The sequence below is a fragment of the Capsicum annuum genome, chromosome 3 (genome assembly GCF_002878395.1).
Source record: "Capsicum annuum cultivar UCD-10X-F1 chromosome 3, UCD10Xv1.1, whole genome shotgun sequence".
Taxonomy (NCBI): Eukaryota; Viridiplantae; Streptophyta; class Magnoliopsida; order Solanales; family Solanaceae; genus Capsicum; species Capsicum annuum.
The window spans coordinates 32,261,766-32,276,029 of record NC_061113.1 but is presented as its reverse complement, the minus strand read 5'-3'; the positions used below and the strand labels follow the sequence as shown (position 1 = coordinate 32,276,029).

General features: G+C 36.5%; 1 protein-coding gene and 2 non-coding genes across 3 annotated transcripts; 1 reads left to right on the top strand and 2 right to left on the bottom strand.

Moving 5' to 3' along the window:
- The first annotated feature begins 183 nt into the window (after positions 1-183).
- On the top strand, positions 184-11,488 carry LOC107863998 (metal tolerance protein 2). Its single transcript, XM_016710234.2, has 12 exons — positions 184-878; positions 2,544-2,613; positions 3,574-3,671; positions 3,744-3,892; positions 5,642-5,757; positions 8,042-8,138; positions 8,785-8,869; positions 9,681-9,743; positions 9,851-9,956; positions 10,326-10,471; positions 10,818-10,909; positions 11,031-11,488. Exons 1-12 carry the CDS (start codon positions 525-527, stop codon positions 11,182-11,184), a joined length of 1,530 nt encoding a protein of 509 aa, XP_016565720.1. The 5' UTR covers positions 184-524; the 3' UTR covers positions 11,185-11,488.
- Positions 11,489-12,182: 694 nt separating this feature from the next.
- LOC124897479 lies at positions 12,183-12,263 on the bottom strand. The gene has a single exon (XR_007054196.1). It is a non-coding gene; the product is annotated as a small nucleolar RNA Z155 (small nucleolar RNA).
- A 101-nt stretch (positions 12,264-12,364) lies between these two features.
- Positions 12,365-12,465, bottom strand: LOC124897474. The gene has a single exon (XR_007054192.1). It is a non-coding gene; the product is annotated as a small nucleolar RNA R41 (small nucleolar RNA).
- Positions 12,466-14,264: the final 1,799 nt, after the last annotated feature.

Below are 14,264 nucleotides of genomic sequence, written 5' to 3'. Positions count from 1 at the left end.
ATTTGGCTTTTGTTGATCCGACAACTTCTTTAAATTTATTTTTTTTAATTAGAGATGTGTTTACTAAATTGACTTTAGTAATAATGATTTTGGTCTTTGAATTTGACTAAACATTTATTTTCAATACAGGGGTAAGTAAAATAAAACAAAATCGGTAGTATTACACTAGCATGAGCTCGCTATATCAATTTAGTTTCTCTACTAAAATAAAATAGGTTCTGAACGCCTCACTTCTTACTGTGCTTATTGAACACCTGTTTACAATTTTGGAGATTCAAACTTTTGTAGAAAACGAGTGCGTACATGATTATAGTTGCAGCTTGGAAAATTTTAGGAAACTTATTAGCTACAAAGCTTCTAGTTTTTGCATTACAAGCGAACTGCGGAAGTATCTGATTCTCTCGTGCACATGGCAAACGACTAATTTTCAACGGCAAAAATGGGTGGGTAATTAACCAATTACAACTCCTCAGCGGTATTTCACATCATTTCACAATTCCCCAATTTCATCATCCGGCATCAATATGTTAGTAGCTAGATTGATCACAAACAATCTAAATCGAATACGAAAAATCTCCTCACTATCATCATCAACAACAACAACAACAACAACTCTCATTCACCACAACTACAATTTCCAATTCGATGATGATTCATCAGCTAGAAATGTTGTGAATGGGAGTTTTATGTTTCAGAGGAGGTGGCATACGGGCGATTCACATTCTCATCATGATCTTCGGTCTGGTAAAGACGGAGAGAGGATTTTCCGGCTTGGACTTGCTGCTGATATTGGCCTAGCTGCTAGTAAAGCTTTTACAGGTTATGTATCTGGAAGCACCGCTATTATTGCTGATGCCGCCCATTCTGTTTCCGACGTGGTACGTTTATCTAGTCATGTCTATTTTCTACTTAGCTTTAATCTATAAAATTAGAGGGTATAATATAAGGAGAGGTAGACCAAAAGAAATATTGGAGGGAGGTGATTAGACTGGACATGATGAAGTAGGAAGGTGTGAAGGATGTGAATTAGGGTAGGAGGTTAGTTGGAAGGAGTGCGTTTATTCGAGTAGGTAGAGTGCTTTGTCTTGTTGTCCGGACTAGTAATCGTAGTGCTACGCTTGTAGTTTTTTGTTTTTGGAGTTTTGGTGATGTTTGTTATTTCGGGTAGATCAAATGGAGTATTATTTTGTGCTAGTATTATTTCTGTTATTATATGTTGTTTTGTTACTACCATGCTATTATTTTGTGGTTTATAGGAAGACTGCGTCCATGCGAGTAGGTAGAGTGCTTTTTCTTGTTGTCCGTACAAAAAGTTGTAATGTTAGTTTCTTGGTCTTGGAGTTCTTGTGATGTTTGTTGTTTTGGACTGATCGATTGTAGTATTGTTTTGTGGTCATTTTGTTTCTGTTACTATATGTTGTTTTGTTACTACCTATTATTTTTTGTTCTTATAGTACGTCTTTTGTCTAGACTGTTTTTGTCTTGAGTTGGGTATCTATCAGAAATAACCTCTCTACCTCATCTCTGAAGTAGAGGTATGAACCGCGTACACTCAACCCTCCCCAAACCCCACTTTGAGGGAATACATTGGATATGTTGTTGTTGTTGTAGCTTTAATCTATAAAATGTACTCCAAATTTGTTCCCGTGATTTCTATTGACCATTTGACAATAGAGGTGAATTGGAACATGTGAAGAAGAGATGTGCGGATGCCATAGTAAGGAGGTGTGAGAAGTTGACGTGGGTTTAAAGAGGGGTAGAGGTAGGCTGAAAAAGTACTGGGAGAAGTGATTAAAAAGGACATCATGCAACTTCACTTTACCGAGGACATGACCTTATATAGGAGGATATGGAGGTCACAAATTATGATGGAAGGTTGTGGGGGTTGTCTCGCTCCCTACAGAGTAGGCTTGGTGGGAAGATAGAATTAGCTTTATCCTCATAGTTTCTTGTTCTTCAATTACCGATACTACCTGTTGTTTCTTGTTCTTCGTTTATCATATCACTCTGCCCTATATGGTCTGTTACACTTTCTCTATTATTTGCCATGTCTCATTTGCTATGGTTTGTTCTACCTTTGTATTGTATTTTTCAAACTGTCTTGTTATGTGTTACTTGAGCCGAGGGTCTTTCGAAAGCAACCTACCTTCCCCATTAGGTAGGGGTAAGGTATGCATATACTCTACCTTCCCCAGACCCCACTTGTGGGAATACATAGGGTATGGCGTTGTAGCTAGAAAAAAATCTGATTATTGGTTTATAAAAGAACTGAATTTGTGATAGTGGGTTTGCTCTTAGCATAAGTATATAATTGAAAAAGATTTTAGCTTTATATAGATAGAGAGATGAAGTTGTATGAAGTGATCCATATGAATACATATTTTGAACAAAATTTTAACTGTGCATATAGAGATGGAGTTGAGAGTAGTGGGTTCAATGGGCCTGCTACCTTACACTTGCATCCGCTCCTGCACTGTAGGTTAGACTGATGTTGATTCAACTTTGTAAACATTATCTTCTAATTCATCTTATGGTCTTTGCAGGTTCTGAGTGGTGTGGCATTGCTGTCATTTAAAGCTGCAATGGTTCCCAAGGACAAAGAACATCCTTATGGTCACTCTTTATTTGTATCTACACTTTACTCTTTTTGATCTTGCATCACTTGTTCTACATGGTTTTACCTTTTAATTTGTGTTTGCATTTCATTCTGTGATATGTAGGCACAATGTAATAGCTTCCAACCTAATTAGATTTAGTCAACTAAGGACAGGGTTTGTTCCCATGGGTGATGTGATAAAATGTAATTAAGATAGGATATTGTAATAGAGCTGACAAGACATGAATCTTAAATCACATCTTATATATTTATCAATGAATATGAATCTTGTCACCATCGGCTCCTTGAACTTTACCACTTAGTGGAAGGCAGAAGGCCACTCTAGAAGCATGTACTCCCTCTATTAATATTTGTTTGACACATATTTAATCGAGCGCAGAGTTTAAAATATTAATTTGACTGATATTTCATATTCTAGTCGAGAAAAACCATCAAACTGATGGTTTGTAAGATAGTGGTGGTTCGTAAGATAGTTTGATAGAGAAATTATCATATCAAAGTTTGTATCAATATTTAATAAATTTGAATTTTTGAAAGTTTTAGAAGTTGTATACTATAATATTACTTATTAATAAAATTGGCTCAAATGGTTTGAGCCCTCCCAAAGTAGAAAGAATATCATATTAAGTCAGAAGGATGGAGCTGTAATTGATGCACGTACTTCTTATCTCCCATAGTGGAGCGTGCGTTAGTTAAAGACAGTTCAATGTAACCATTACTGTTCAGATTCCCTTTTTCCTCCACCCTGTTGATTCTGTGTATTCCTTACTCCTATTCCTTTTTTTCTTTGAAACTGGTAATGTTCTTTTGTATTCCTTACTCCTTTTCTTGTGTGTTTCTTCCAAATCTAATTCGGTTTGGTAACAATATTTGGATTCTAACCAGATTACGTAATAAAGCCACAATATTATCTGATCAAATCATGCTTCTGCTAACTTTTCATTTTATATGAACAGGACATGGTAAATTTGAGACTCTTGGAGCTCTTGGAATTTCTGGTGTGCTGTTGGCTACGGCTGGAGGTATTGGATGGCATGCTTTAGATGTTCTGCTGGTATGTGTCTATCGCTGGTATTCGGTATATCTAGGAGTCTATGTTTTCAAATTTTTGAGAGATTTCTTGTAGGGATTGTGGTCTGCAGCACCTGAAGTTGTTAATCAGTCTCATCTGCACCTGCACGAGCAACATCATAGCGGTCATCACCATGGAATCGATATGGATCATCCTGTCCTTGCTTTGAATGTGACTATACTCTCTATAGCTGTTAAAGAAGCGTAAGTGTCATTTTCACCTGCTATCAGAAGAAATAAAAGATGTTGGTCCCTTTTCTATCCTTTTATGAGATGGGGAATGACCGTTACAATCTTTATTTTTTCCCTTGCCGTATGATGTGCTGGGGTTATTCCTGTCAATATGGTATATATGTTTAAATATTGGTTTAGTTAAATAAATGAAAATATAAGCAGAGTTCTATTGAAATACCGACTAAGCATCATTTTCATTCTATACTATCACAAAAGAGTGGTGACTGACCATACATTTGTGAGATTTTCTCTTAAGCTTTCTGTGTAGTGATTGCTGGAACGTACTGTCGGAGGAGATCTCTGCTTCCCTTTAGCATTAAAAGACTTATATTGGAATTTCAGGTAGAACCTTAGATTTGAGAAGAAAGGGTAATTCACAGGGTTTCTGTTGTGCTTGAGTACATACTTTCCAATAGCACCTATTTTTAAGGAAATATGTGTATCACACCGCATGTATGTGTGTATATCCATATACGTATTACCTTTTTTGTACTCAAGGAGGAGTCTATTGTATTATGTATAGGTGGGATACCGGGTTTGGGTAAATACTTGCCTGCACCAGGCGTTTATCATGGATCCATGACGTGTTTAAACATACACAACTATCACTTAACTACGGTTAAATAATGTATATTTTCACTTATTTAAATCACTTAATCCCGAGTTTGTCGTGCAGTATTGGTCGAATTCTTGTAGTTCTTGCTTTTGATATCTATTGTCATATGTTGTTTATTGTTTTGAGTACCATATTATTTTGCTGTTATTGTTTGTTTCGTGTAGTCTCTGCGCTGCTTTCATTATTAGTTGTTGGAGTCCCACATCGGTGGATTAAAGGGTCCTTGGTCTACTACTTATATGGTCTTGGGCAATCCTCCCCTCATGAGCTAGCTTTTGAGGTTGAGTTAGGCCCAAGGTCCATTTCTTTATCAGTTAAGGATCTCTTGGAAACAGTCTCTCTACCTCCACGAGGTAGTGGTAAGGTTTGCGTACACACTACCCTCCCTAGACCCCACTTGTGGAAATTCACTGGGTATATTGTTGTTGTTGCTCAGGTAGTATTGCCATGACATCTGTAGAATATGTGTCTACAAAAGCCTTGATTTATCTTTTCTGGGAAAACCTTTTTCTAATGGAAATGGTAACATATTTTTGTATATATATAGACATCAACACAAGTGTTGCGCTGGAAACCAAAATGGATTTTTACATCAACCTTGTTTTACTTACAAAGAACCTAACACATCTAGGATTGCCTCATCATCATCTATATATTCAGATCTACACCAAAAACAAAAATGGAAGTACAATTCGTTTTAATCTTCTGTAGAGTGCAACTTGTGTCTTCAAAACATCTAGAATTCCTCTTCGTCCACATTGTCCAGTCCACCAAATGCTTGCTGGGATAATTTTCTATTTGTCTTTGTTAGTATTACAGTTCCTCCCTTCTTTCCAGCTTGCTAGAACTTCCAAAGTTCTTCCTGCTATTGTCCATATAATTCCCCTAAGTTAATGAACATATCCCATAGCGGGCTGGTGATTCTGCTGTGTGAAAACAGATGGTTAATTGTCTCGGCATGCTGTCCACACAAATAACATCTTGGACAAAGTTGTAAAGCCCTCCCTCTTCCAGCGGTTTCCTGAGTCTTCTCTAAGAAAACTAGTTTCTTCTTTTTGTGAGTTTGTTCCTATATTTATGCTCCTAATATTTTTCTCCTGTAGATTATACTGGATAACAAAAAGAGCAGGAGAAAGGGTTGGCAGTGGGCTAATGAAAGCCAATGCTTGGCATCATCGTGCCGATGCAGTATCTTCCGTTGTTGCTCTGATAGGGGTTGGTAATGACCTTTATACTCAAATTTTACCTAATTATGGATAGAGTTTAAATCTTTTCTTTTAGCACACGAGTTTTCACCATTTGATTTGTATAACTGTATCATTGAGAAACAGACAAGTTGTGTCTAATGGATTGCCTTTAAGCATGAAATGCTAATATGTATTCTGGAGTGGTATGATTAGTTTGGCGTATAATAGTTGATGCGTTTTTGTATTTTTTTTGGATAAAGTAAATTTGTGTTCATAACCTATCTTTAGTTATTAGGGCATAAGTAATTTTTTTGCCATCGTGCAATTTTGAAATGCAATAATATATATTCCTGACTATGAAAAAGTTTATAATGATTACTATCATCATGGTTAATCAAGAGCAATTTATATTTTCATAGCTGGTATGATTAACAAATTGATCTTTAAGTTGGTGGTGAAAATTTTCCCTTTTGTTTTATATACCATTATAGTCATTTCTAGATAGGGTAAGGAATGAGATTATTCGGGAGAAGGTGGGAGTGGCCTCGGTGGAGGACAAGATGCGAGAAGTGAGGTTACGTTGATTCGCGCATGTGATGAGGAGGGGCTCTGATGCTCCAGTGCGGAGGTGTGACACTAGCTATGGATGGTTTTAAGCGGGGTAGAGGTAGGCCGAATAAATATTGGAGGGAGGTGATTAGGCATGATATGGAGCAGTTACAGCTTACGGAGGAAATGACCCTTGATGGGAAGGTGTGGAGGACGCGGAATAGGGTAGAGGGTTGGGGGGTGAGAGTGCGTCGGTAACAATAGGGGAGCGTTCTTTATTTGTGTATGCAGTTTCTTGTTCGTGGTGTTGAGTGATGTCTATGGTTTCGGATATATAGTTTTTAGTATTATCTTGTGGCTGTAGTATTATCTTATGGCTAGTGGTGTTAGTTTATTTTGCAGACCATACTAGTTTATATGCATTTATGTTTTGTGTTTGTTATGCTGCTATTGGTCCTAAGTTGAGGGTCTATCGGAAACAGTCTCTCTACTTCATCTGAGGTAGTGGTATGGTCTGCCTACACTCTACCCTCCCCAGACCCCACTATGTGGGAATACACTGGGTATGTTGTTGTTGTTGTATAGTCATTTTTAGGAGGAATCTAGATCATGAACTTGGTCTAGTGATTCATCTCATTAACATTGTTGGCACTTTTTGCCCTTCTTAGTATTTTTTTGATGCAGTAAGTATATTCATTAAAATGGCATCAAGAAGATGCAAAAGCTAACAAGGATAATTCTTTTAAGGTCACAAAATAGGGGTTAGTACTTAGTAGCTTCTGTCTTAACTAAAGAGCTAGGAAAATCTAGGAAGTGCTGTAAGTTATTTACAGGGGTCAGGTTAGACCAGCTCCAAGTTATTGCCCTTCATTAGTTCTTAATCTAAAATCTTTGGTCCTGGGGAGGGGTGCAATACTATTTTAAACGGACCTTTTCTCTCAAAAAAGATGCTTTGCGGGCAAGTCGATCAAAGTCAGAGAGGGGAGGAATGTTTATTTACAGTTGTTGTAGTACTACGACATTTCATGTCCCCCTTCATCATTTGATTTTTCGTATCTAAGAGCTGATCTTCCAAAAGGAGTACAGTGCGATAACAAGCTATTTATGATCAATAAAAAGTACCACCGAATTCTTTATCCATTAGTCTTGGATCCTCACCTTAGGCAGTTTCATTTGGTTATGAAATAAAGGCAACATGTACTTGTACCCAAATGTCAAGATATTGTATGTATAGGCTTGGTGGGCAGGGTCATCTTGATAAGCTCTACTTGTGGGCTGTGGACAGGCTGCCAGTTCATTAGTCGAGGTGGAGGCAAGAGATCTGAGTACCACCCATATTAAAAAACTAGAAGAGATTATTGTGTCCTCTGATGTTTACAAGGATCTAGTAACAAAAATTCGATGATCTGAAATAAGCTCAAACTTCCTCACACTTTGGAATTGACTACCATTTCAAGTCAACATTTTGGACTGTACATACAATATCAAGCTACGAGAAAGTCTGTTAGTGTTAAGTCTATGCTTGTAATGGGAAGAAAAGACCTCCATAACCAAAAGCTAAAGTGTAAAGTTTTTGACCTTCTATGGGCAATTGATTATACATTTAATTCCAATCCAAGTCAACTAGTTAAAGTCGGTGTCTTATCTAAAAGCTAGACAAGTCTTTTAATTGAAATAAGTTGGTACCAACTTATCAACTCAATGAACTTTGGATGTGGTTGATTAGAAGATGTCTCACTCTTTAAGTTGAACTTTTCATGAAATTAGGTGGTTCTATCCTTGGCGTGAAGATCCTGGATCCACTTGCTGGGCTGCTTGTTGCAGGCATGATCATGAAAGCTGGACTTGAATCTGGATATCAGAGGCATGTCTTCCAATTACTGAGCTAATTTGAATTTTCCTTCCTTATCATCTTCTTCTTTTGTAAAAATTGTATAGATTTGAGCCTATGTTTGAAGACAAAAATGGATGATAAACGAAAACCTTCATCTCTTCTCTGTTGGTTGGATACTTGAATAACAAGAATAAATCATTCATTCTTCATCCCTTTTATTGGAGTAGTTTCTAAGGCTAAGGATTGTTGTTGGGGGTGGGTGTGTGATTTGTCTAGTCTCTGAATCTGCTTTCATTAGCAACTAAAAGCATGTGTTTCTGTTATAGAAAGTAAGATGGATCTCCCCTTTGGGTTTCAGTGTGCACTAAATTGTTGAAGTGGTTGTCCTTGAGTCGATGATAAATTAACAGGTAGTATTGATATTAGATGTACTAGAGATTATCTTTTGGTCAGCTCGCCTTAACTTATTTTTGAACTCGACACTCTAGAAAGATTTCCAACTCACGATTTGCAAGTTTGTGTATGTCCATACGTGGTCAATTGGTTGCCAGTCTGTAAAATAGTGTTTCAGAGATTAATGTTATCTCATCTGCTTTATGTGGAGGTTACCGGTGTTTTATCTTGATCATCGTGTCAATCCCTTTTTTACATAGTTTGCTCATTTCTAAAACTGTAGTGTCTTGGAATTGGTTGATGCTGCTATTCCTTCTAATACTCTGGAGCCTTTCAAGCGCACAATTCTACAAGTTGACGGAGTCAAGGCAAGTCATTCTTTTGCTAGGAGGACGATGTTATTTTTGTTCCTCGGCTTTTATTCATGTAAAACTTATCAACTTAGTTTTGTGTCTTTTTGATGTTGATGCTGTTGTCAGCAATTCCATTCTTGCACGTACTTGTCACCTTTTGCTACTTATTTACCCCTTAATGGTTTTTATCCCAATTATCAATTAATTTAGCAATGTACTGTACCAAAGGTAGGATAGAGTATGAGTCAGAAAGAAGATTCCGTTCTGATTCTAACTAGTGCAAAATAATCTTAGTGTGTCTTTACTGGAAGGTTCCTCCAAGATGGAAAAAGAAGGAACCGGGATTGGGGTCCTTATCTTAGCGCGTCAGATTGAGCATTGTCCTAGTAGAAAAAACAAATATACGGTTAACTGCAGTTGCTTTTGTGAACAAGCAGCATTTTACATGATTAATACTTGATGTCAATTTATATTGGTATCAGAAAGCAGCAATAATTGACTACAAGCACCTAATCATGTATGCTTTTGAGTATTTGAGAAACATGTGTTGAAGGTAGTTTAAAGTACTGCATTACAATCGCTTCCACACTTCTCCAGATTATATTCAATTGCTTGTGGACTAAATTTGTCATCTCCTTTACCGCAATATTCCACGTGCTCTACTCTTGTTTCTTCTATTCTACTATGAATGTTTGGAAAACTTAAATTTCTGACCGAACATCTTGTTTTTGTGCACTATGCCCATGTTCCTCCTGTTTACTTCTTTGTTTGTGTGATGTTTTCTGGGAATGACACCAATGAGTAAACATTGTTTTGACCTCTGCAGGGCTGCAGTCACCTGAGAGGAAGGAGGGCTGGTTCATATCTCTATCTTGATGTTATAGTTGAGGTAGTTTGCATGTTATGTGAAGTAGTTCATCATAGAGATATTCCCCTATCAACATTTATTTATTCATGAGGTTGTCAGGCAGATTTAAGGTGCATTCCTGTCTGCAGGTTGACCCCTTTTCTAGTGTGAGTGCTGCACATGAGATCGGGGAAAATGTCAGCCGCGAAATTCAGCGGTTACATCCCGAAATAGCTGAAGTATTTGTACACATAGGTACTGTTGATTTTTCTCACATCTGCATGTGTTAATGTAGGCTTAGAATTTGTCTATAGTAGTGCTGGGAAATGCTAAACAAACAACTACCTTAAAAGAGGAAAACGGATACTGTTTGCAAAACTCGGAATGCTGAACATGGTTGGTTATTTCACTTCTTCTGAGTGTTCACTGGGGGTAGTTGAGGGACCTTAAGCCGTGGACTAGGTATATATCAAGTTGTTGGCCCATTTTACGATTAGATAGTGATCGCAGTCATATGCGGTGCAGTCTTGTCATCATAAAAAGATTGACAGCAATTGCAGGGTTAACTTTCTTTTGATCGTTGTTGCTGCCTTGCTGGCTAACATTGTTCATTCCAACTTGTAGAACCATCAACGATACACATTCCACCGACTGCTGAGTTTCAACAGCAGAGTACTAACATAATGGGTGATACCGAAAAACATTCTTCATTGGAGCATGCAGACATTGAAAATACAGTTTGCAGCATTTTATCTACAAGCTTTCCGCAGGTATATCTCTATAGATTTTCTTTTTGGTTCCTTTTCCCCAAGAGAAGGTTGGTTTGGCATTTTCGATTTGGATAATGGAGTGTGCATGAGGCTTCGTAGTTTACTCTCTTGGATCCTTTCGTACACTTTAGTTATCATATGTCACCTTCTTTTGCTGCATATACAGTCTATTGAGTGATCACATTAACACTTTACACCTCGGTATGCTTATGAGATGACATAATCACCAAGATTCATCGAGCCTCTCCCAACTTAATTTCCTTCCATTTTCATCCCGTCCTTTATGATTTATAATGATCATGAAGCTGCTGCATGTTGACATGAGATACTTTTTATTGGTTTACAGAAGATGATTGTTGAGCGCGTAACTCCACATCTGCTGCAAGGACAGGTTTTACTTCAAGTGGAAGTTTCAATGCCTCCTGATCTCTTGATTAGGTAGAACCACGCAAAACACTTCAGTTTAAAAGCAGTCCAATTTACACGTGCCGTCAGATCTCCATGTTCTCTCTTGTAATTCCGTCACTGATCTCACTTGGGCTGGTTGTTAATATTCCAGGGATGCAGTAAAAGTTGCAGAAGAGGCAGAAAAATTAATCATGGAGGCAGCACCCAATATTGTTCATGTGTGCATTCAGCTACGCCTAGGGCAACCTATGCCAGAGTCTTACCACGAATTGGTAGAGAGCAGAAATCGGGAGACAGATAACTGACTTTTATTCTCAAAAGTGTGCATGTAGAGGTTCGAACGTATAATGAATAAAGAAATTCTAGTTCAAGAAAATCAAAGCCCCATTTTTATAGGGGCTGAAAGTCATAAGCAGACAGGCTATCCTGTTTCAAACAATCTGGAAGATAGAGAGGTTGTAATTCACAATTGTCAAGAGTTTACTACTATTAGTTCGACAATGATTGTTTACATGGATTCATTTGAATCCAGAAAAGGTTCATTTACACAATGTCTCTGTTTACAAGGATCAGTGAGTAACATTTTCTCAGCCTGTGATTCTCTTTTCAGAGCGACCCCAGTGCACGTGTTCTACTATCTTTCTTTCCATTTTTTATTTTTTTTTTGTCGTTGACACATAAAGATGCTATTTGCAAACAACAGCTTCGTATTACCAAGTAAAGACTTCAGATAGGAAGGCCACAAATTAAATATAAAGCGAGCAGATGATAGTGTTCTTTCTTTTAGAACATTTAGTCTTATTGGTGTATGACATAATACTAATACTAATCATGGTTTTGTAGTCCTTATTTAGATTTTATGTTATGTTGTTGCTGCTGCTCTTTAATTATAGGTCCAACTGGTAAAATCTGCACACTTATTTCTAAACCAGTGGGAATTCACTGGCCATGAAATTTGTCTTTATTTGGTCTCTCGTTCTTGGAATTGGAGAGTATCTGCAGATTAAACACAACTGAAAGCCAATTGAATCATTACAAGTTTACAAAACATGGAAAACCAAACAGCTGAAAGATAATTGTAGTCTGAATGATTTTTTGGGTCGACACATGAACTTTCCTGAATCGGAACAAATTTACAAATACGATCTTTTGGTTCAAATAATAATACCAAATTCAACTATATTCGAAAACAAAAACATTCCTAAACTTAATCCATAATAAAATATTGAAATTTCATTTAAATATTAGTTCTGAACCACATAATTGAATTTTATTTTATTTTTAAAAAAGAAAGGAAGTGAACCATTGATCAGATAATTGTAGTCTGGATGATTTTTGGGATCGACATATGTACTTTCCTGAATCGGATTTCATCACTTCAATGGTTCACAAACAATTCAACATTAAAAAAACTTCCAAAAAATAATAATTTAAATCAACAAAAAAGAAAAGAAACATTCAAAAAACATAAAATAAAATAAAAAGAGTAGGCTCAGAAGGATCCATTGGTTAAATTTTTTAATCACAGAAGGAGAATAAAATCTCCTTTCAGCAAATAGGTAGTTTTTGAACATCATTGCCTACTTTCATCCCATCCATTTTTATTGAAAAAACACAAAAATAAAATTTCATACTATAAGAAGAAAAAAGCTAAAAAAAATAATAAACAAATCAAAACCCCTCTGCAGATGAAAAAGCAATGGAAGAACATAAATTAGTTGAGTTATTGTTCATTATATATAGGTGTTTGCCACAAAAATTAGGGTTAGGGTTTGCTAAAGCCCTTATTGGTGTATAGGGGCTTTGGGTAGATAATGGGCTTATATGATTTCAAATGTGATTTGGGTTAGGAAGCCCAAGCAACAACCAACTTCCTTGATACACGTTTGGTATACACTCTTTTCAAGTTTTTCCATGGACTCCCTTGGTCTTTAATTTTTGCTTCATACCATCCAATTAATGAAAATTTATGCCCTAAAGTATTTTTAATTATGAACTAATTTTACTAGGCATTGCTAATTTTGCAGGCAAAACTTTTTAAAGAATGTTTTGCTTAGTCGAGGAAGACTTTTAAAGAACCTTTACCTTAAAAAACAATTTCTGTCATAATGAAGGTTGTTTTTGTAACACTTTTTTCTATGGGGGATACAATATCAAGATCAACCCATTTAGGACCATTTCTGAACTTACATCCATTGAATTTATGCCTTGGGGCATAAATTATGTCACTAAACTGTGGGCATAACTTGTGTCGTGACTTAATTTCCTTTGCCTTGTGACATAACTTGTGTCATTAAACTTATGTCCTAAGCATAACTTATGTCACTAAACCTATGCCCTAAGCATAACTTGTTTCATTGAATTTATGCATGGCCACAACTTTAAATAATTAAACATATGTCTAGAAAGTTTTTTTTTTTCTGTCAGCAAATTTTTTGACCTTTTTTAAACCTAAAACTTTGAAGGTAAAAATTAAAAACCAACAATTTTGAGGAATAATAATTCAAGACCATCCAAAATAAGGGTATATGTGAGAATGACCCTTATTATATTCGTAGGATTCTTTACCCTAAAGAAACAAAATTAAGGGTCTAATTATCCTATTATAATGCCTATACTTTTGAGTTAGAATTTCAACTGTTCTTTACGTGTGTATAGGTCATTAGGTCTTAACCCAATAATTTTTGTTTAGATATACGTGTTTAGATAAATTCTCTAGTGTGTTAAGTGTTTTGGATGTGAATTAAGGTCATATGAAACCTCTAGCACAAAGATGAGTTGAACGTCCTACTACCGATTAAGTTTTTATATTAGGGTCAACTTCAAGCGAGCATTAATCCTAGAATATAATGAGTTATGTAGCTCAATACCCACCAAATTAAAGATTTTTGAGTCTTTTTTCCAACACCATTGACCGTTTGTTAATTCAGGTTCGGAGAAAAAAGCTATGGGCATTTTAGTGAGGCAATATCCCAACTGCTTGTTGGGCGATGGGGCGAAACTTAAGCTGTGAGATCACCGGTCAACCTCTACATTGGGCTACGCAACACGGAGCACACCTCCCTAACTGAAAATTCATTTTCTCCTATTAAATCAGGGGCAAACTAGTCCTTTCACCCAATGTAACTTCTTCAATCCATTTTGTAATCCTAAAATCATCCTGAACTCATAGAAATCTCCAAAATCCCTCGTTCTCTTCCTCCCAAACACATCCTTAGAAGCAAGAACACCTAGAGTTCAAGATTCAAGGCTCAAACTCAAGCTTTTCTCAAAATTTCTTCCATCAAAAGCTATGTTGAACAATCTTCTTTCCAATATAGTTATACAAAATGATTTTCTAATTATATATGTAACTTATTATTTAAAGTTGGGAATGATTATATGG

Bases quoted from the DNA above. Each gene is read 5' to 3' on its own strand.
- LOC107863998 (XM_016710234.2), top strand. From the start codon at position 525: ATGTTAGTAGCTAGATTGATCACAAACAATCTAAATCGAATACGAAAA. The intron at 2,614-3,573 runs GTCACTCTTTAT...TTATATGAACAG, and splicing joins GGACAAAGAACATCCTTATG to GACATGGTAAATTTGAGACT. The intron at 3,893-5,641 runs GTAAGTGTCATT...TTTCTCCTGTAG, and splicing joins TCTATAGCTGTTAAAGAAGC to ATTATACTGGATAACAAAAA.